This window comes from Anthonomus grandis, chromosome 20 (genome assembly GCF_022605725.1).
Source record: "Anthonomus grandis grandis chromosome 20, icAntGran1.3, whole genome shotgun sequence".
Classification (NCBI taxonomy): domain Eukaryota; kingdom Metazoa; phylum Arthropoda; class Insecta; order Coleoptera; family Curculionidae; genus Anthonomus; species Anthonomus grandis.
The window spans coordinates 4,881,911-4,902,968 of NC_065565.1; the positions used below are offsets into that span (position 1 = coordinate 4,881,911).

The 21,058-nt window shown below is 32.9% G+C and overlaps 1 protein-coding gene across 1 annotated transcript; it reads right to left on the bottom strand.

Moving 5' to 3' along the window:
* Positions 1 to 10,278: 10,278 nt before the first annotated feature.
* LOC126748002 (histone-lysine N-trimethyltransferase SMYD5) lies at positions 10,279 to 21,037 on the bottom strand. The gene is made up of 6 exons (XM_050457004.1): positions 20,871 to 21,037; positions 20,634 to 20,761; positions 20,062 to 20,304; positions 15,942 to 16,222; positions 10,639 to 10,885; positions 10,279 to 10,574 (listed from the first exon to the last, which is right to left on the bottom strand). The coding sequence occupies exons 1-6, from the start codon at positions 20,901 to 20,903 to the stop codon at positions 10,358 to 10,360; spliced, it is 1,149 nt and encodes a 382-aa protein (XP_050312961.1). The 5' UTR covers positions 20,904 to 21,037; the 3' UTR covers positions 10,279 to 10,357.
* Positions 21,038 to 21,058: the final 21 nt, after the last annotated feature.

Sequence of the window (21,058 nt, forward strand, 5' to 3'; positions counted from 1 at the left end):
GATCTGGTCGATTTTTGCTTTAAAAGATTCTTTTAAGTGCTCTTCAGCTTCCATTAAAGAAATTATAAAAATCCATTTATCAGGGGCATTTTTATCCAAATTTTAGGAAAACATGTCCTAAAGGGAAAATAGTTTCAGGTAACTTGGGTCATAACTCCACTTCTAGTGTTCAGATCTGGTTGATTTTTGCTTTAAAAGATTCTTTGAAGTACTCTTCAGCTTCCATTAAAGAAATTATAAAAATCCATTCATCAGAATCATTTTTATCAACATTTTAGGAAATCATGTCCAAGAGGGAAGACAGTCTCAGGTAACTTGGGTCATAACTCCACTTCTAGTGTTCAGATCTGGTTAAAATTTGCTTTAAAAGATTCTCTCAAATGTTCTTCAGCTTCCGTTGAAGAAAATATGATAATCCATACATTAAAAGCATTTTTATTCAAATTTTAGAAAATCATGTCCAAGAGGGAAGACAGTCTCAGGTAACTTGGGTCATAACTCCACTTCTAGTGGTCAGATCTAGTTGATTTTTGCTTTAAAAGATTCCTTCAAATGTTCTTTAACTTCTATTGAAGAAATTATGAGAATCCATTTATCAGAAGCATTTTTATTCAAATTTTAGGAAATCATGTCCAAGAGGGAAGACCAATAATCAGCCAATAATCTGGGGCTCCTAATAGATGATAAACTAAAATTTAGGGAGCATGTTACACTTAAACTTGGATACTCTGCTTTAAACACTATTTACGCGCAGAAGAATTACTTAAGTACTAATATTAAACAAATGCTTTGTGAAGCATTGGTTTTGTCACCTTTCAATTTTTGCGACACTATTTATGGTCCTTGTCTTGACTGCTCAGATGCCTATCCGATACAAAAACTTCAGAATTCGTGCCTAAGACTTGTATTTGGCGTAAGGAGAGGGGAGCATATTTCTCATAAGCTAAAGGATGTGGGTTGGTTAAATATGTTCAATCGACGAGTATAACATCTTATTTGTTTTTTTATAAATTACTCCACTTCTAGTGTTCGTATCTGGTTGATTTTTGCTTTAAAAGATTCTTTCAAATGTTCTTCAGCTTCTATTGAAGAAATCATGAAAATCCATGAATCTGAAGCATTTTTATCCAAATTTTAGAAAATTATGTCCAAGAGGGAAGACAGTCACAGGTAACTTGGGTCATAACTCCACTTCTAGTGTTCAGATCTGGTTGATTTTTACTTTAAAAGATTCTTTTAAGTATTCTTCAGTTTCCATTGAATAAATTATAAATATCCGTCTATCAGAAGCATTTTTATCCAAATTTTAGGAAATCATGTCCAAGAGGGAAGACAGTCTCAGGTAACTTGGTTCATAACTCCACTTCTAGTGTTCGGATCTGGTTGATTTTTGCTTTAAAAGATTCTTTGAACTGCTCTTCAGCTTTTATTAAAAAAATCATGAAAATCCATGCATCAGAAGCATTTTTATCCAAATTTTAGGAAATCATGTCCAAGAGGGAAGACAGTCTCGGGTAACTTGGTTCATAACTCCACTTCTAGTGTTGAGATCTGGTTGATTTTTGCTTTAAAAGATTCTTTGAACTGCTCTTCAGCTTCCATTAAAAAATCATGAAAATCCATGCATCAGAAGCATTTTTATCCAAATTTTAGGAAATCATGTCCAAGAGGGAAGACAGTCTCAGGTAACTTGGGTCATAACTTCACTTCTAGTGTTCAAATCGGGTTGACTTTTACTTCAAAAGATTCTTTGAAGTGTTCTTTAGCTTCCATTGAAGAAATTATAAAAAATCATTTATGAGAATCATTTTTATCCAAATTTGAGAAAGTCAAGTCTAAGAGGGAAGACAGTTTTAGGTAAATTGGTTCATAACTCCACTTCTAGTGCCCAGATCGGGTTGATTTTTGCTTTAAAAGATTCTTTCAAGTGTTCTTCACCATCCATTGTAGAAATTATGAAAATCCGTTTATCAGAAGCATTTTCATCCAAATTTTAGGAATCATTTCCAAGAGGGAAGACAGTCTCAGGTAACCTGGGTCATAACTCCACTTCTAGTGATCAGATCGGGTTGATTTTTATTTTAAAAGATCCTTTGAAGTGCTCTTCAGCTTTCACTGAAGAAATTATGAAAATCCATTTATCAGAAGCATTTTTATTCAAATGTTAGGAAATCATGTCCAAAAGGGAAGACAGTCTCAGGTATCTTGGGTCATAACTTCACTTCTAGTGGTCAGATCTGGTCGATTTTTGCTTTAAAAGATTCTTTTAAGTGCTCTTCAGCTTCCATTAAAGAAATTATAAAAATCCATTTATCAGAGGCATTTTTATCCAAATTTTAGGAAAACATGTCCTAAAGGGAAAATAGTTTCAGGTAACTTGGGTCATAACTCCACTTCTAGTGTTCAGATCTGGTTGATTTTTGCTTTAAAAGATTCTTTGAAGTACTCTTCAGCTTCCATTAAAGAAATTATAAAAATCCATTCATCAGAATCATTTTTATCAACATTTTAGGAAATCATGTCCAAGAGGGAAGACAGTCTCAGGTAACTTGGGTCATAACTCCACTTCTAGTGTTCAGATCTGGTTAAAATTTGCTTTAAAAGATTCTCTCAAATGTTCTTCAGCTTCCGTTGAAGAAAATATGATAATCCATACATTAAAAGCATTTTTATTCAAATTTTAGGAAATCATGTCCAAGAGGGAAGACAGTCTCGGGTAACTTGGTTCATAACTCCACTTCTAGTGTTGAGATCTGGTTGATTTTTGCTTTAAAAGATTCTTTGAACTGCTCTTCAGCTTCCATTAAAAAATCATGAAAATCCATGCATCAGAAGCATTTTTATCCAAATTTTAGGAAATCATGTCCAAGAGGGAAGACAGTCTCAGGTAACTTGGGTCATAACTTCACTTCTAGTGTTCAAATCGGGTTGACTTTTACTTCAAAAGATTCTTTGAAGTGTTCTTTAGCTTCCATTGAAGAAATTATAAAAAATCATTTATGAGAATCATTTTTATCCAAATTTGAGAAAGTCAAGTCTAAGAGGGAAGACAGTTTTAGGTAAATTGGTTCATAACTCCACTTCTAGTGCCCAGATCGGGTTGATTTTTGCTTTAAAAGATTCTTTCAAGTGTTCTTCACCATCCATTGTAGAAATTATGAAAATCCGTTTATCAGAAGCATTTTCATCCAAATTTTAGGAATCATTTCCAAGAGGGAAGACAGTCTCAGGTAACCTGGGTCATAACTCCACTTCTAGTGATCAGATCGGGTTGATTTTTATTTTAAAAGATCCTTTGAAGTGCTCTTCAGCTTTCACTGAAGAAATTATGAAAATCCATTTATCAGAAGCATTTTTATTCAAATGTTAGGAAATCATGTCCAAAAGGGAAGACAGTCTCAGGTATCTTGGGTCATAACTTCACTTCTAGTGGTCAGATCTGGTCGATTTTTGCTTTAAAAGATTCTTTTAAGTGCTCTTCAGCTTCCATTAAAGAAATTATAAAAATCCATTTATCAGAGGCATTTTTATCCAAATTTTAGGAAAACATGTCCTAAAGGGAAAATAGTTTCAGGTAACTTGGGTCATAACTCCACTTCTAGTGTTCAGATCTGGTTGATTTTTGCTTTAAAAGATTCTTTGAAGTACTCTTCAGCTTCCATTAAAGAAATTATAAAAATCCATTCATCAGAATCATTTTTATCAACATTTTAGGAAATCATGTCCAAGAGGGAAGACAGTCTCAGGTAACTTGGGTCATAACTCCACTTCTAGTGTTCAGATCTGGTTAAAATTTGCTTTAAAAGATTTTCTCAAATGTTCTTCAGCTTCCGTTGAAGAAAATATGATAATCCATACATTAAAAGCATTTTTATTCAAATTTTAGAAAATCATGTCCAAGAGGGAAGACAGTCTCAGGTAACTTGGGTCATAACTCCACTTCTAGTGGTCAGATCTAGTTGATTTTTGCTTTAAAAGATTCCTTCAAATGTTCTTTAACTTCTATTGAAGAAATTATGAGAATCCATTTATCAGAAGCATTTTTATTCAAATTTTAGGAAATCATGTCCAAGAGGGAAGACCAATAATCAGCCAATAATCTGGGGCTCCTAATAGATGATAAACTAAAATTTAGGGAGCATGTTACACTTAAACTTGGATACTCTGCTTTAAACACTATTTACGCGCAGAAGAATTACTTAAGTACTAATATTAAACAAATGCTTTGTGAAGCATTGGTTTTGTCACCTTTCAATTTTTGCGACACTATTTATGGTCCTTGTCTTGACTGCTCAGATGCCTATCCGATACAAAAACTTCAGAATTCGTGCCTAAGACTTGTATTTGGCGTAAGGAGAGGGGAGCATATTTCTCATAAGCTAAAGGATGTGGGTTGGTTAAATATGTTCAATCGACGAGTATAACATCTTATTTGTTTTTTTATAAATTACTCCACTTCTAGTGTTCGTATCTGGTTGATTTTTGCTTTAAAAGATTCTTTCAAATGTTCTTCAGCTTCTATTGAAGAAATTATGAGAATCCATTTATCAGAAGCATTTTTATCCAAATTTAAGGAAATCATGTCCAAGAGGGAAGATAGTGTCAGGTAACTTGGGTCATAACTCCACTTCTAGTGTTCAGATCGGGTTGACTTTTGCTTCAAAAGATTCTTTAAAGTGTTCTTTAGCTTCCATTGAAGAAATTATAAAAATTCATTTATGAGAATCATTTTTATCCAAATTTGAGAAAGTCAAGTCTAAGAGGGAAGACAGTTTTAGGTAAATTGGTTCATAACTCCACTTCTAGTGCCCAGATCGGGTTGATTTTTACTTTAAAAGATTCTTTCAAGTGTTCTTCAGCTTCTATTAAAGATATTATGAAAATCCATTTATCAAAAGCATTTTTGTCCAAATTTTAGGAAATCATGTCCAAGAGGGAATACAGTCTCAGATAACTTGGGTCATAACTCCACTTCTAGTGTTCAGATCGGGTTGATTTTTGCTTTAAAAGATTCTTTGAAGTGTTCCTCAGCTTCCATTGAAAAAATCATGAAAATCCATTTATCAGAAGCATTTTTATCCAAATTTTAGGAAATCATGTCCAAGAGGGAAGACAGTCTCAGGTAACTTCGACCATAACTCCACTTCTAGTGGTCAGATCTGGTTGATTTTTGTTTTAAAAGATTCTTTGAAGTGTTCTTCAACTTTCAATAAAAGAATCATGAAAATCCATGCCTCAGAAGTATTTTTATCCAAATTTTAGGAAATCATGTCCAAAAGGGAAGACAGTCTCAGGTAACTTGGGTCATAACTTGTGTGGTAAAAGTGTTCAGATCGGACTGATTTTTGTGTTAAAGATTCCTTGAAGTATTTTTCAGCTTCCCTTAAAGGAATTATGAAAATCCGTTCATCAGAAGCATTTTTATCCAAATTTTAGGAAATCATGTCCAAAAGGGAAGACAGTCTCAGGTAACTTGGGTCATAACTTGTGTGGTAAAAGTGTTCAGATCGGATTGATTTTTGTGTTAAAGATTCCTTGAAGTATTTTTCAGCTTCCCTTAAAGGAATTATGAAAATCCGTTTATCAGAAGCATTTTTATCCAAATTTTAGGAAATCGCGTCCAAGAGTCAAGACAGTTTCAGGTAACTTGGTTCATAACTCCACTTATAGTACTCAGATCAGGTTGATTTTTGTTTTAAAAGATTCTTTCAAGTGTTCTCCAGCTTCCATTGAAGAAATTATGAAAATTCGTTTATCAGAAGCATTTTTATCCAAATTTTAGGAAATCATGTCCAAGAGGGAAGACAGTTTCAGGTAATTTGGGGCATAACTCCAAAACGCACTCTTGCTTGGTGTTAATTAAAAAGTAATTCATTTATCAGTGTCAATTTGCGTGAAGTAAATGTTATTTAAGTAAGAAAATTGGTAATGTATCTTTTTTAAGTGTTTTTGGATAGCCACTGATTGTTAAGTGTCCCAAGAAGCTAGAATTAAATCGGTAAAACGTTGCACTAAACTATTAGTGTTTAATACCTACTCCTAAGTTCCGACGAACCCTGCCATTTTGCAAAGAAATTCTTTAACGTATTTTTTAGCTTTTATTGAAAAAATCATAGAAATCCATGCATCGAAAGCATTTTTATCTTAATTTTTGGAGGTCAAGTCCAAGAGGGAAGACAGTCTCAGGTAACTTAGGTCATAACTCCACTTCTAGTGTTCAGATCTGGTTGATTTTTGTTTTAAAAGATTCTTTTAAGTGTTCTTTAGCTTTCATTGAAAAAATCATGAAAATCCATTTATCAGAAGCATTTTTATCCAAATTTTATTAGGAAATACCATATAACATAATACAACTAATTATCCTTTTTAAAATACGACGATTTTTCTCGACCTTATTATTATGTAAAATAATACTTTCTCTATAAGCAGAGCTTAACTGTGTCATAATATTAACCTTACCGAGTATAGCTAAAGCAGTACAAGAATTGATGTGGTCACGAGACGATTCATGTTTTCTCATTTTCTCAGGAAGATGGTGTAAATCACTGATTCCTTTCCTTGCCCAGTTGGAGTCCATTCTAGAGTCAGCTTTAAAAAACAACAGACACGGGAAAACAAATTTCTTATTTCACACCCACATATCCACTTATTTTTTTCATAAATATCCTTTGAAAATCGTCGGGTAAAAGATCTGTTCTCGGCTTTTCGCGTACTAGTTCTTTAATTTTGACCTTATAGGCCAACGGCAGTCTATCAAAATTGATTTCAATAATATTATCTACGCAAAGCCAAATAGGTATAACGATACCACCAACACAAAAATCGATAATATCGACAAAACAGTACCTCGTTAACAACGAATTGCCGATTAAAACGCGCCTTTCCTTGCAGAATAAAAACATCAGGCCGCAGAAAATCCGCGCCCTAATTGACCTTAGGCTACACAGAACACAAATATATCAATAGGAATCATTTTTATCCAAGTTTTAGGAAATCATGTCCAAGAGGGTAGACAGTTTCAGGTAACTTGGGTCATAACTCTACTTCTAGTGTTCAGATCTGGTTGATTTTTGTTTCAAAAGATTCTTTGAAGTGTTTTTCAACTTCCATTGAAAAAATTATAAAAATCCATGCATCAGAAGCATTTTTATCCAAATTTTAGGAAATCATGTCCAAGAGGGAAGACAGTCTCAGGTAACTTGGGTCATAACTCCACTTCTAGTGTTCAGATCTGGTTGATTTTTTGCTTTAAAAGATTCTTTCAAGTGTTCTTCAGCTTCTATTAAAGAAATTATGAAAATCAATTTATCAGAATCATTTTTATCCAAATTTTAGGAAATCATGTCCAAGAGGGAAGACAGTCTAAGGTAACTTGGGTCATAACTCCACTTTTAGTGGTCAGATCGGGTTGATTTTTGCTTTAAAACATTCTTTCAGGTGTTTTTCAGCTTCCATTGAAAAAATTATGAAAATCCATTTATCAGAAGCATTTTTATCCAAATTTTAGGAAATCATGTCCAAGAGGAAACACAGTCTTAGGTAACTTGAGTCATTACTCCACTTCTAGTGTTCAGATCTGGTTGATTTTTGTTTTAAAAGATTTTTTCAAGTGTTCTTCAGCTTCTATTAAAGAAATTATGAAAATCCATTTATCAGAATCATTTTTATCCAAATTTTAGGAAATCATGTTCAAGAGGGAAGACAGTTTCACGTAACTTGGGTCATAACTCCTTTTTTAGTGTTCAGGTCTGGTTGATTTTTATTTTAAAAGATTCTTTTAAGTGTTCTTTAGCTTTCAATAAAAGAATCATGAAAATCCGTGCATCAGAAGTAGTTTTATCCAGGTTTTTGGAAATCAAGTCTAAGGTGGAAGGCAGTCTCAGGAAACTTTGGTCATAACTCCACTTGTAGTGCTCAGATCAAGTCAATTTTTGCTTTAAAAGATTCTTTGAAGTGCTCTTTAGCTTCCATTAAAGAAATTATAAAAATCCATTTATCAGAAGCATTTTTATCCAAATTTTAGGAAATCATGTCCAAGAGGAAACACAGTCTTAGGTAACTTGAGTCATTACTCCACTTCTAGTGGTCAGATCTGGTTGATTTTTGTTTTAAAAGATTCTTTGAAGTGTTTTTCAACTTCCATTGAAAAAATTATAAAAATCCATTTATCAGAAGCATTTTTATCCAAATTTTAGGAAATCATGTCCAAGAGGAAACACAGTCTTAGGTAACTTGAGTCATTACTCCACTTCTAGTGGTCAGATCTGGTTGATTTTTGCTTTAAAAAATTCTTTGAAGTGCTCTTCAGCTTCCATTAAAGAAATTATAAAAATCCATTTATCAGAAGCATTTTTATCCAAATTTTAGGAAATCATGTCCAAGAGGGAAGATACTCTCAGGTATCTTGGGTCATAACTCCACTTCTAATGTTTAGATCTGGTTGAAATTTGCTTTAAAAGATTCTGTTAAGTGTTCTTCCGCCTCCATTGAAGAAAGTATAAAAATCCGTTAATCAGAAGCATTTTTATCCAAATTTAGGGAATTACGTCCAAGAGGGAAGACAGTCTCAGGTAACTTGGTTCATAACTTCACTTCTAGTGTTCAGATTTGGTTGATTTTTGTTTCAAAAGATTCTTTTAAGTATTCTTCAGCTTCCATTGAAGAAATTATAAAAATCCGTTTATCAGAAGCATTTTTATCCAAATTTTAGGAAATCATGTCGAAGAGGGAAGACATTCTCAGGTAACTTGGGTCATAACTCCACTTCTGGTGCTTAGATCGAGTTGATTTTTAATTTAAAAGATTTTTTGAAGTGTTCTTCAACTTCCAATAAAAGAATCAAGAAAATCCACGCATCAGAAGCATTTTTATCCAAATTTAGGAAATCATGTCCAAGAGGGAAGTTAGTCTCAGGTAACTCGGTTCATAACTTCACTTCTAGTGTTCAGATTTGGTTGATTTTTGTTTCAAAAGATTCTTTTAAGTATTCTTCAGCTTCCATTGAAGAAATTATAAAAATCCGTTTATCAGAAGCATTTTTATCCAAATTTTAGGAAATCATGTCGAAGAGGGAAGACATTCTCAGGTAACTTGGGTCATAACTCCACTTCTGGTGCTTAGATCGAGTTGATTTTTAATTTAAAAGATTTTTTGAAGTGTTCTTCAACTTCCAATAAAAGAATCAAGAAAATCCACGCATCAGAAGCATTTTTATCCAAATTTAGGAAATCATGTCCAAGAGGGAAGTTAGTCTCAGGTAACTCGGTTCATAACTTCACTTCTAGTGTTCAGATTTGGTTGATTTTTGTTTCAAAAGATTCTTTTAAGTATTCTTCAGCTTCCATTGAAGAAATTATAAAAATCCGTTTATCAGAAGCATTTTTATCCAAATTTTAGGAAATCATGTCGAAGAGGGAAGACATTCTCAGGTAACTTGGTTCATCACTCCACTTCTAGTGGTCAGATCGGGTCGATTTTCATTTCAAAAGATTCTTTTAAGTGTTCTTCAGCTTTCACTGAAGAAATTATGAAAATCCATTTATCAGAAATTTTTCAGGAAATCATGTCCAAGAGGGAAGACAGTCTAAGGTAACTTGGGTCATAACTCCACTTGTAATGCTCAGATCAAGTCAATTTTTGCGTTAAAAGATTCTTTGAAGTGTTCTTCAATTTTCAATAAAAGAATCAAGAAAATCCATGCATCAGAAGCATTTTTATCCAAATTTTAGGAAATCATGTCCAAGAGGGAAGTTAGTCTCAGGTAACTTGGGTCATAACTCCACTTCTAGTATTCAGATTTGGTTGATTTTTGTTTCAAAAGATTCTTTTAAGTATTCTTCAGCTTCCATTGAAGAAATTATGAAAATCCGTTTATCAGAAGCATTTTTATCCAAATTTTAGGAAATCATGTCGAAGAGGGAAGACATTCTCAGGTAACTTCACTTATCACGTTCATAACTCCACTTATAGTGTTTAGATCTGGTTTATTTTTACTTTAAAATATTCTTTGAAGTGTTCTTTAACTTCCGATGAAAGAATCATGAAATTTGTCTCTCAGGCAATTATTTTCTGCATAAAAAACCCTCCTGCAGTAAAAACTGCATGACAAAGCAAACACACTCCACTCAGATTGACTTTATTGTTCATTATAATACCAGTAGTAAAAGAACCAAATAAACCAAATAATAACCCGAATGAATACTTCACAATAGATGTGTGTCGCCCGCATAATATGCTTATGTTTTATATTATTTAGGTGCAATAATTACATCAATGGTATATACATAAAAACTTTATTTAACCGTTTTTGCCCAATATACAAACAAATGCATTAAAGGCTTAAAACAAAAAAAACACACTAGTCATCACAATCCTCATCGGACATCTCTTCCTCGCTCGTCATATCGGGATCATCTATCTCTCTCAAGCATTTCAAACAATCACAAGTAAACAAATAATTCTCCATTAAAGCTTTTTGACGCGAATGTCTTGATCTATTTAAAGAGCATTCGTCCAGGTAACTAATTAGCACCTCCTCATTCGGCTCTATATCTCTTATAGCAAAAAGGGATAATCTTAAAAATAACATGACAATTGTTAATAAAAAAAGAGAAAACCGAAATTATTGAATTAATATACCGAAAATTATTGTGCAGAAATTTAATTTCAGCATTTGGTTCGCAACTGTGGTTGGCGCAACTTTGCTGAAGATATAAACCGACCCCTTCGCTGTTTAAGAAGTCACCGGTATGGTCGAACATTTGTTCGTACGTTTTATCTATGAAAGAATTAATTTTCTCTTTTTCTTCATGGTCTAAGTTCGCTTTTTCAATGTTACTCGTCCACACGCTGAAAGGGCTGGAGCCCACCCCTTGGCCGTTTGTACCTGATTAAAAAACGAGTTTAACTCTTCGTGCGGTGGTCTGGAAATGCTTAAACGTTGACCAACAAATATTTTTATTAAGTATAATTTTCTTAACAAGCATTTTTGTTTCAGGCAATTGTTTTTTTGCAAAAAAACCGTTTTTCAATAATCCTACCCTTTCTTCATTGACGTAATTCGTCCAGACAGTTGACACTGCGTTTTTTCAAGCCTATGGAGCTCTTAAATCTCAATTTGCCTGAGATGTTTCTTGTTTCAAATGCCTGGAAGATGTAAATTATGTTCTAAGCCCAGGGACTTATAACTTGGGCTTAAATATGAAAAAAAGAAGAGGAAGAATGACGTAATTCGTCGAGGCAGTTGACACTGCGTTTTTCCAACCCCATGCAGCTCTAAAATCTCAATTTATCTGAAATGTGTCTTGTTTAAACTGCCTGGAAGATGTAAATTATGTTCTAAGCCCAGGGACTTGTAACCTGGGCTCAAATATGAAAAAGAGAAGAGGAAGAATGACGTAATTCGTCCAGGCAGTTGACACTGCGTTTTTTCAACCCCATGAAGCTCTAAAATCTTAATTGGTCTGAGATGTTTCTTGTTTCAACTGCTTGGAAGATGTAAATTATGTTCTAAGCCCAGGGACTTATAACTTGGGCTTAAATATGAAAAAAAGAAGAGGAAGAATGACGTAATTCGTCCAGGCAGTTGGCACTGCGTTGTTCCAACCCCATGAAGCTCTAAAATCTCAATTGGCCTGAGATGTTTCTTGTTTCAACTGCCTGGAAGATTTAAATTATGTTCTAAGCCCAGGGACTTATAACTTGGGCTTAAATATGGGAGAAAGAAGAGGAAGAATGACGTAATTCGTGCAGGCAGTTGACACTGCGTTTTTTCAACCCCATGCAGCTCTAAAATCTCAATTTGCATGAAATGTTTCTTGTTTCAACTGCTTGGAAGATGTAAATTATGATCTAAGCCCAGGGACTCATAACCTGAGCTTGAATATGAAAAAAAGAAGAGGAAGAATGACGTAATTCGTCCAGACAGTTGAAACTGCGTTCTTCCAACCCCACGGAGCTCTAAAATCTTATTTTGCATAAAATGTTTCTTGTTTCAACTGCATGGAAAATGTAAATTATGATCTAAGCCCAGGGACTCATAACCTGAGCTGAAATATGAAAAAGAGAAGAGGAAGAATGACGTAATTCGTTCAGACAGTTGAAACTACGTTTTTCCAACCCCATAGAGCTCTAAAAACTCAATTGGCCTGAGATGTTTCTTGTTTCAAATGCCTGGAAGATGTAAATTATGATCTAAGCCCAGGGACTCATAACCTGAGCTGAAATATGAAAAAGAGAAGAGGAAGAATGACGTAATTCGTCCAGGCAGTTGAAACTGCTTTTTTCCAACCCTATTGAGCTCTAAAATCTCAATTGGCCTGAGATGTTTCTTGTGTTTCAAATGCCTGGAAGATGTAAATTATGTTCTAAGCCCAGGGATTTGTAACCTGAGCTAAAATATGAAAAAGAGAAGAGGAAGAATGACGTAATTCGTCCAGACAGTTCAAACTGTGTTTTTTCAACCCTATGCAGCTCTAAAATCTCGATTTATCTGAAATGTTTCTTGTTTCAACTGCCTGGAAGATATAAATTATGATCTAAGCCCAGGGACTTATAACTTGGCCTCAAATATGACAAAGAGAAGAGGAAGAATGACGTAATTCGTCCAGGCAGTTGATACTGCGTTCTTTTTTTAACCCAATGGAGCTCTAAAATCTCAATTTGTCTGAAATTTATCTTGTTTCAACTGCCTGGACAATGTAAATTATGTTCTAAGCCCAGGAACTCATAACCTGGGCTTAAATATGAAAAAAAGAAGAGGAAGAATGACGTAGTTCGTCTAGGCAGTTGAAACTGCGTTTTTTCAACCCTATGGAGCTCCAAAATCTCAATTTGCATGAAATGTTTCTTGTTTCAACTGCTTGGAAGATGTAAATTATGTTCTAAGCCCAGGGACTTATAACTTGGGCTTAAATATGAAAAAAAGAAGAGGAAGAATGACGTAATTCCTCCAGGCAGTTGATACTGCGTTTTTTCAACCCTATGGAGCTCTAAAATCTCAATTTGCATGAAATGTTTCTTGTTTCAACTGCTTGGAAGATGTAAATTATGTTCTAAGCCCAGGGACTTATAACTTGGGCTTAAATATGAAAAAAAGAAGAGGAAGAATGATGTAATTCGTCCAGGCAGTTAATACTGCGTTTTTTCAACCCCACGGAGCTCTAAAATCTCAATTTGCATGAAATGTTTCTTGTTTCAACTGCCTGGACGATGTAAATTATGTTCTAAGCCCAGGGACTTATAACATGGGCTTAAATATGAAAAAAAGAAGAGGAAGAATGACGTAATTCGTCCAGGAAATTGAAACTGCGTTTTGCCAACCCCACTGAGCTCTAAAATCTCAATTGGCCTGAGATGTTTCTTGTTTCAACTGCCTGGAAGATGTAAATTATGATCTAAGCCCAGGGACTTATAACATGGTCATAAATACGAAAAAGAGAAGAGGAAGAATGACGTAATTCGTCCAGGCAGTTGAAACTGCGTTTTTTTAACCCTATGGAGCTCTTAAATCTTAATTTGCATGAAATGTTTCTTGTTTCAACTGCTTGGAAGATGTAAATTATGTTCTTAGCCCAGGGACTTGTAACCTGGGCTCAAATATGAAAAAGAGAAGAGGAAGAATGACGTAATATGTCCAGGCAGTTGAAACTACGGTTTTTCAACCCTATACGGCTCAAAAATCTCAATTTGCCTGAAATGTTTCTTGTTTTAACTGCCTGGAAGATGTAAATTATGTTCTAAGCCCAGGGACTTATAACATGGGCTCAAATATGAAAAAAGAGAAGAGGAAGAATGACGTAATTCGTCCAGGCAGTTGAAACTGCGTTTTTTCAACCCTATGCAGCTCTTAAATCTTAATTTGCATGAAATGTTTCTTGTTTCAACTGCTTGGAAGATGTAAATTATGATCTAAGCCCAGGAACTCATAACCTGTGCTTAAATATGAAAAAAAGAAGAGAAAGAATGACGTAGTTCGTCCAGGCAGTTCAAACTGTGTTTTTTCAACCCTATGGAGCTCTTAAATCTCAATTTGCATAAAATGTTTCTTGTTTCAACTGCTTGGAAGATGTAAATTATGATCTAAGCCCAGGGACTCATAACCTGAGCTGAAATATGAAAAAGAGAAGAGGAAGAATGACGTAATTCGTCCAGGCAGTTCAAACTACGTTTTTCCAACCCCATTGAGCTCTAAAATCTCAATTGGCCTGAGATGTTTCTTGTTTCAACTGCTTGGAAGATGTAAATTATGTTCTAAGCCCAGGGACTTATAACTTGGGCTTAAATATGAAAAAAAGAAGAGGAAGAATGACGTAATTCGTCCAGGCAGTTGATACTGCGTTTTTTCAACCCCATTGAGCTCTAAAATCTCAATTGGCCTGAGATGTTTCTTGTTTCAACTGCTTGGAAGATGTAAATTATGTTCTAAGCCCAGGGACTTATAACTTGGGCTTAAATATGAAAAAAAGAAGAGGAAGAATGACGTAATTCGTCCAGGCAGTTAATACTGCGTTTTTTCAACCCCACGGAGCTCTAAAATCTCAATTTGCATGAAATATTTCTTGTTTCAACTGCTTGGAAGATGTAAATTATGATCTAAGCCCAGGGACTCATAACCTGAGCTGAAATATGAAAAAGAGAAGAGGAAGAATGACGTAATTCGTCCAGGCAGTTGAAACTGCGTTTTTCCAACCCCATGAAGCTCAAAAATCTTAATTGGTCTGAGATGTTTCTTGTTTCAACTGCTTGGAAGATGTAAATTATGTTCTAAGCCCAGGGACTTATAACTTGGGCTTAAATATGAAAAAAAGAAGAGGAAGAATGACGTAGTTCGTCTAGGCAGTTGAAACTACGTTCTTCCAACCCCACGGAGCTCTAAAATCTTAAGCCTAGGGACTCATAACCTGGGCTTAAATATGAAAAAAAGAAGAGGAAGAATGACGTAATTCGTCCAGACAGTTGAAACTGCTTTTTTCCAACCCCATTGAGCTCTAAAATCTCAATTTATCTGAAATGTGTCTTGTTTAAACTGCCTGGAAGATGTAAATTATGTTCTAAGCCCAGGTACTTGTAACCTGGGCTCAAATATGAAAAAGAGAAGAGGAAGAATGACGTAATATGTCCAGGCAGTTGAAACTGCGTTTTTTCAACCCCATGGAGCTCTAAAATCTGAAATTTTTAATTAATTTTTTAATTTAATTAATTTTTTAAATTTATCTAAAATGTTTCTTGTTTCAACTGCCTGGAATAAGCTTTCAAATTTGCAAGATGTTTCTGTCCTTAAATTGATGCAAAATAGAGAAACAACTAAACTGACAAACCAAGTGTTAATTAATAATAATAATAATAACAGTTAAATAATAACCTGATTCCTGGTGCCTACCATTTTACCCTAACTTAGTCGAGTTGTTAATAATTAAGATGTTAAAAATTGATTTCAATTAGGCCAATTCTTTCTTTACCAATTATACCTACTAACAGGTGCAATTTTAAAAAGTATAAAGATGATACACAATACACCATTGGTGCAAATACTTCTACTAAGATAAATCCCATAGTGACAGAAGGTGTGCAGTAATATGAATAGCGAAACATATATGAGAACAAGGTTCAAATAAAAACTGCATGTCAATAATTTTTTTTTTTTAGATGCACCTTCGCTATATCAATGCAAGTGTAGATAAAATATGTGAAATATTATACCAATCCTAATGGACATTCAATTAAAAAAGGAAAAAAACTAATCTGATAAATAAAATGCCAGTTTCAAGTAACGTACGCCATAATGGATCGGCCATTTTGTTTTAATGCAATGTTGAGGTTAAATTCCAATTTCTCAACCTCGAAACCCTAAATTGTGATTTTTTGGCCAACTTTTTGGCTGTTTAAGACCACCGCTGCCTATACTACTGACACATTTCAAAGAAAACATAAAGACAACTTACCAATCAAGGCGACAAGGCTTCGAAACCCTTCAGGTGTCAAAAATTGCTCGATACCCTCATTGGGTAAAGCTTTACCAATTAATTCCCTAAACAAATCAAGGTTATGAGCAAATTTAGCACCCAAGAACTTGTGGGCCAACTCTGCGTCCTCGTTGACGCTTCTATGGCAAAAATCCAGAGTGGTCCTGATCGCTTCGTCCTTGTTCGGTGACTGTACGATCCTGGCTAGGAGTCGCACCAGTAGGAATATGGAGGAAGTTTCGGGAGGATAGTGACTGTGTCTGAAAGTTAATGGAAACTATGCAAACATGCACATATTGAGCTTAAGAAGAAGAGAAAACTCACTCATATTATTTTACCAGTCTTGTAGGAATTGAATTTGTAGGATTTTTTTTAATGATTTTGCTCCATGATTAGTAATTTGAAATACATCTGATCATTTTCATTAATAATTAATTATAAATCTTGTTTTTTCTTAGCTAATTTTGCCATGCCAATTGTTTACATTTTGAGAGATTATTATTACTACTTGTAAAACAGTTTAATAATTATTCTTGTTATTAAGATTGATTAAGTCTGATAATTATTGTTAATTAATACCTAATTAGTGGTTAGGTAATCTAGCTTTAAAAAAATGTCAATATATTAAATCAATTTGCACTTAAAACGGTTTTTTTTTCATTTTAAATTAAAAAAAGTCTAACAGTTTTCAAGAAAATTGGGAAAACCCTCTGGACAGTTTTTCCTTATTTAGCCGTAAATCGACAAATAAAAGAGTTATGGAAGATTTTTGGAAAATTTGATAAATTTTTGAGTGAAAAATTGAAAAAAAAAATTTTAAAAAATAAAGGAGTTATGAGAGGTTTTTGAAAAATTTCCCAATTTTTGGGTGAGCATTTTGAAAAAAATATTGTTTTTGGAAAAATTGAATTTTTTTTTGCCAAATCAATAAATCGTTTAAAACACTTCAAAAAAGTCTTATAAAAATTTTTTGAAAAATGTACCAGAAAAAAGTTATTTCCAATTTTCCCGGAAAAAGACTTCCGCAAAAAGTCCACGTACCTACGCATAGGAAAATGTTCATAATTTTGGTTTTTATTTTTTTTCTGGAAAACTATTGGTTGAAGAAAAAAATTGTTAAAACAAAAGTTGTTTGGAATATTAATGCGCATCAGATACAGTAGAAAAATAATTTTTAAGTCTCGCAGTTTTTCAGAAAATTGGGAAAAACCTCTTAACAGTTTTTCCTCATTTTCTCGAAAACCAGTAAGACAATAAAAAAAATTCTTTTAGCACTGAATTCCTGATCAAAAATAGAACAAATCTTAAGGAATAACATTTAGTCGAAAAATAAAAAATAAAGAAGGTATGAGAGGTTTTTGAGAAATTTGACAATTTTTGGATAAAAATTTTGAAAAAATTTTTTTTTGAAAAAATTGAATCTTTTTTTTTGCCAAGCGATAAATCGCTAAAAACACTTTAAAAAAGTCTTATAAAACTTTTTTGAAAAATGCACCAGAAAAAAGTTATACCCAATTTTCCCGGAAAAAGTCTTGCGCAAAAAATCCAAAGGGTACCCCTGGAAAAATGTTCATAATTTTGGTTTTTATTTTTTTTCTGTAAAACTATTGATTGGAGAAAAAAATTGTTGAAACAAAAGTTGTTTAGAATATTAATGCGCATCAGATACAGCAGAAAAATAATTTTTAACTCTCGCAGTTTTTCAGAAAATTGAGAAAAACCTCTTAACAGTTTTTCCTCATTTTCTCGAAAACCAGCAAGAAAATAAAAAAAATTCTTTTAGCACTGAATTCCTGATCAAAAATAGAACAAATCATAAGGAATAACATTTAGTCGAAAAATAAAAAATAAAGGAGTTATGAGAGGTTTTTGAAAAATTTTACAATTTTTCGGTGAAAATTTAAAAAAAAATATTTTTTTAAAAAATTGAATTTTTTTTTAGCCAAGCGATAAATCGGTCAAAACACTTCAAAAAAGACATATAAAACTTTTTTGAAAAATGTACTTGTTAAAAGCTATACCCAATTTTCCCAGAAAGTCTTCCGCAAAAAATCCACGTATGTACCCATGGGAAAATGTTCATAATTTTGGTTTTTATTTTTTTTCTATAAAACTATTGGTTGAAGAAAAAAATTATAGAAATAAAAATTGTTTAGAATTTCAATGCGCATCAGATGCAACAAAAAAATAATTTTTACTTCTCACAGTTTTCCAGAAAATTGGGAAAAACCCCTTAACAGTTTTTCCTTATTTTCTCGAAAACCAGCAAGAAAATAAAAAAAATTCTTTTAGCACTGAATTCCTGATCAAAAATAGAACAAATCATAAAGAATAACATTTAGTCGAAAAATAAAAAATAAAGGAGTTATGAGAGGTTTTTGAAAAATTTGACAATTTTTCGGTGAAAATGTTGAAAAAAATAATTTTTGAAAAACTTTAATTTTCTTTTGGTAAATCGATAGATCGCTCAAAACACTTCAAAAAAGTCTTATAAAACTTTTTTGAAAAATGTACTTGTAAAAAGTTATACCCAATTTTCCCAGAAAAAGTCTTTCGCAAAAAATCGACGTACGTACCTATGGAAAAATGTTCATAATTTTGGTTTTTATTTTTTTTCTGTAAAACTATTGGTTAAAGAAAAAAATTGTTGAAACAAAAGTTGTTTGGAATATTAATGCGCATCAGATACAGTAGAAAAATAATTTTTAGGTCTCACAGTTTTTGAGAAAATAAGGAAAAACTGTTAAGAAGTTTTTCTCAATTTTCTGGCAAACTATGGGACTTAAAAATTATTTTTCTATTGCATCTGATACGCATTGACATTCTAAACAACTTTTATTTCACCAATTTTTTTCTCCAACCGATATTTTTCCTAAAAAAAAATAAAAACCAAAATTATGAACATTTTCCCAGGGGTATGTATGTGGAAGATTTTTTCTGGGAAAATTGGATATAATTTTTTTATGGTGTATTTTTCAAAAAAGTTTTATAAGACTTTTTTGAAGTGTTTCAAGCAATTAATCAATTAACCAAAAAAAAATAATTAAAAAAAAAAAATATTTTTTTTCAGAATTTTCACCCAAAAATTGTCACTTTTTTCAAAAACCTCTCATAACTCCTTTATTTTTCATTTTTCGACTAAATGTTATTCTTTATGATTTGCTCTATTTTTGATCAGGAATTCAGTGCTAAAAGAAATTTTTTTATTTTCTTACTGGTTTTCGAGAAAACGAGGAAAAACTGTTAAGAGGTTTTTCCCAATTTTCTGGAAAACTGTTAGACTTAAAGAATATTTTACTACTGTATCTGATGCGCATTAAAATTCTAAACAACTTTTATTTTAACAATTTTTCCTGTCCAATCAATAGTTTTCCTGAAAAAAAATAAAAACCGAAATAATGAACATTTTCCCTTTGGATCTTTTGCAGATGACTTTTTGGGAAAATTGGATATAACTTTTTTCTGGTACATTTTTTAAAAAAGTTTTATAGGACTTTTTTGAAGTGTTTTGAGCGATTTATTGATTTGCCAAAAAAAAAAAACAAATTTTTCAAAAAATACTTTCTTCATAAATTTCACCTAAAAATTGTCAAATTTTTCAAAAACTTCTCGTAACTCCTTTATTTTTTATTTTTGGACTAAATGTTATTCTTTATGATTTGTTCTATTTTTGATTGAGATTCCAATGCTAAAAGAAAATTTTCCAAATTCCCAATATATTTTGAGAAAATTAAGAAACAACGTTTAGAGGTTTTTATCAAAATTGGAAATTTTGCCTTTTTGGCTGAGAATTTTAGCAATTTCCCTGGAATTTTTGTCCAAAGAATTAGGCTGGAAACTCTGGAATTTTTATGGAAATTTTCTCTCTGAAATCGAGTGAGTCTGAACACATTACCCTCAAACCACTCCGAATTTACAGCACTAAATACTTTTTAAAGAAGATCCGTATATAAAACAAGAAACACAATCATGTGCTACTACCATCTGAAGCATTGGCCCTGCCACTAACCAGATCTAGCTACTCTTGATCTTCCTTCACAGACTCTCAATTCAATAATTCTTTATACAAAAAAAATTAATTTAGATAACAATAACTTACTTCCAAGCCTCCTCTAACTGCTCCAATGGGTGAGTCATGTTTCTCTCATGACTCTGAAGACACAAGACTCTATGGTATTGCTCGTTAGCTATTGTCTTGCATATTTCAGAACAATATTCGACACCACAATCTGGGCAACTTGTAATGTCCTCTTTTTTTGTTTGGCAAAATTCTGGATAAGGTAAGCTGTAGGCGGGTTTTCCTGTAAGTCTTTGGGAATTTTCCTCAGCTGTTTCTAGAGGCCTAGAAAAGGTAAGACGCAAATATGAAGCGAGAACTAGTGTGGATTCTTTAGCACCTTTAAGCATGGATTATTCATATTTAGCTAATTAGTAACTAAATAGTTTTTTTATTTAGATCATAAATAAGTCTGATACATGAATGTTGTAGTATTATTTAGCAAAATAAGTAAATTTTCCTTACAGAGGGACACTTGTTTTAGGCACATGATATTGGAGGTGTTTAAAAAACTTGATACCTTACTGAATAGCTTAAGAGTGCTACAGTATTTGTTATTTACAAACAATAGTTAATGCAATTGCTATAAAGTTTTAAAAAATAAATTGAAATACCTTAAACAGTGGTCGCAAGCTCTATATTTACAGGCTGCGTTCCAGGCCAGCTGGCAACAAATTAAAGGATCTTCCTCGAAAATAACAGTGTCCTTGGGAATGTGCCTAGTTGCATGCAAGGATTTACCCTAGAATAAAACAGATACTTCTGTAGTAAATTGTATATTTATTTATTTATTGTACTTCTATAGTTTACAGGGAGAAGTATTGGTCATATTGTAGGGTAATTGGTTTTACCTTAGGGGTGTCTCTTCTCACTTCCACACTCATTGCTTATAATATATTGCAGTAGAGCAAAGTAAATACCGATTATTATTAAAATATCTTCAAATTTCCAATAATTCTGGAGATACAAGGAGTGTTTTCTATGATTTTCTAACCTAGAAACTAGTGAATTGACAGTAGTACCTTAACCTAACATAACA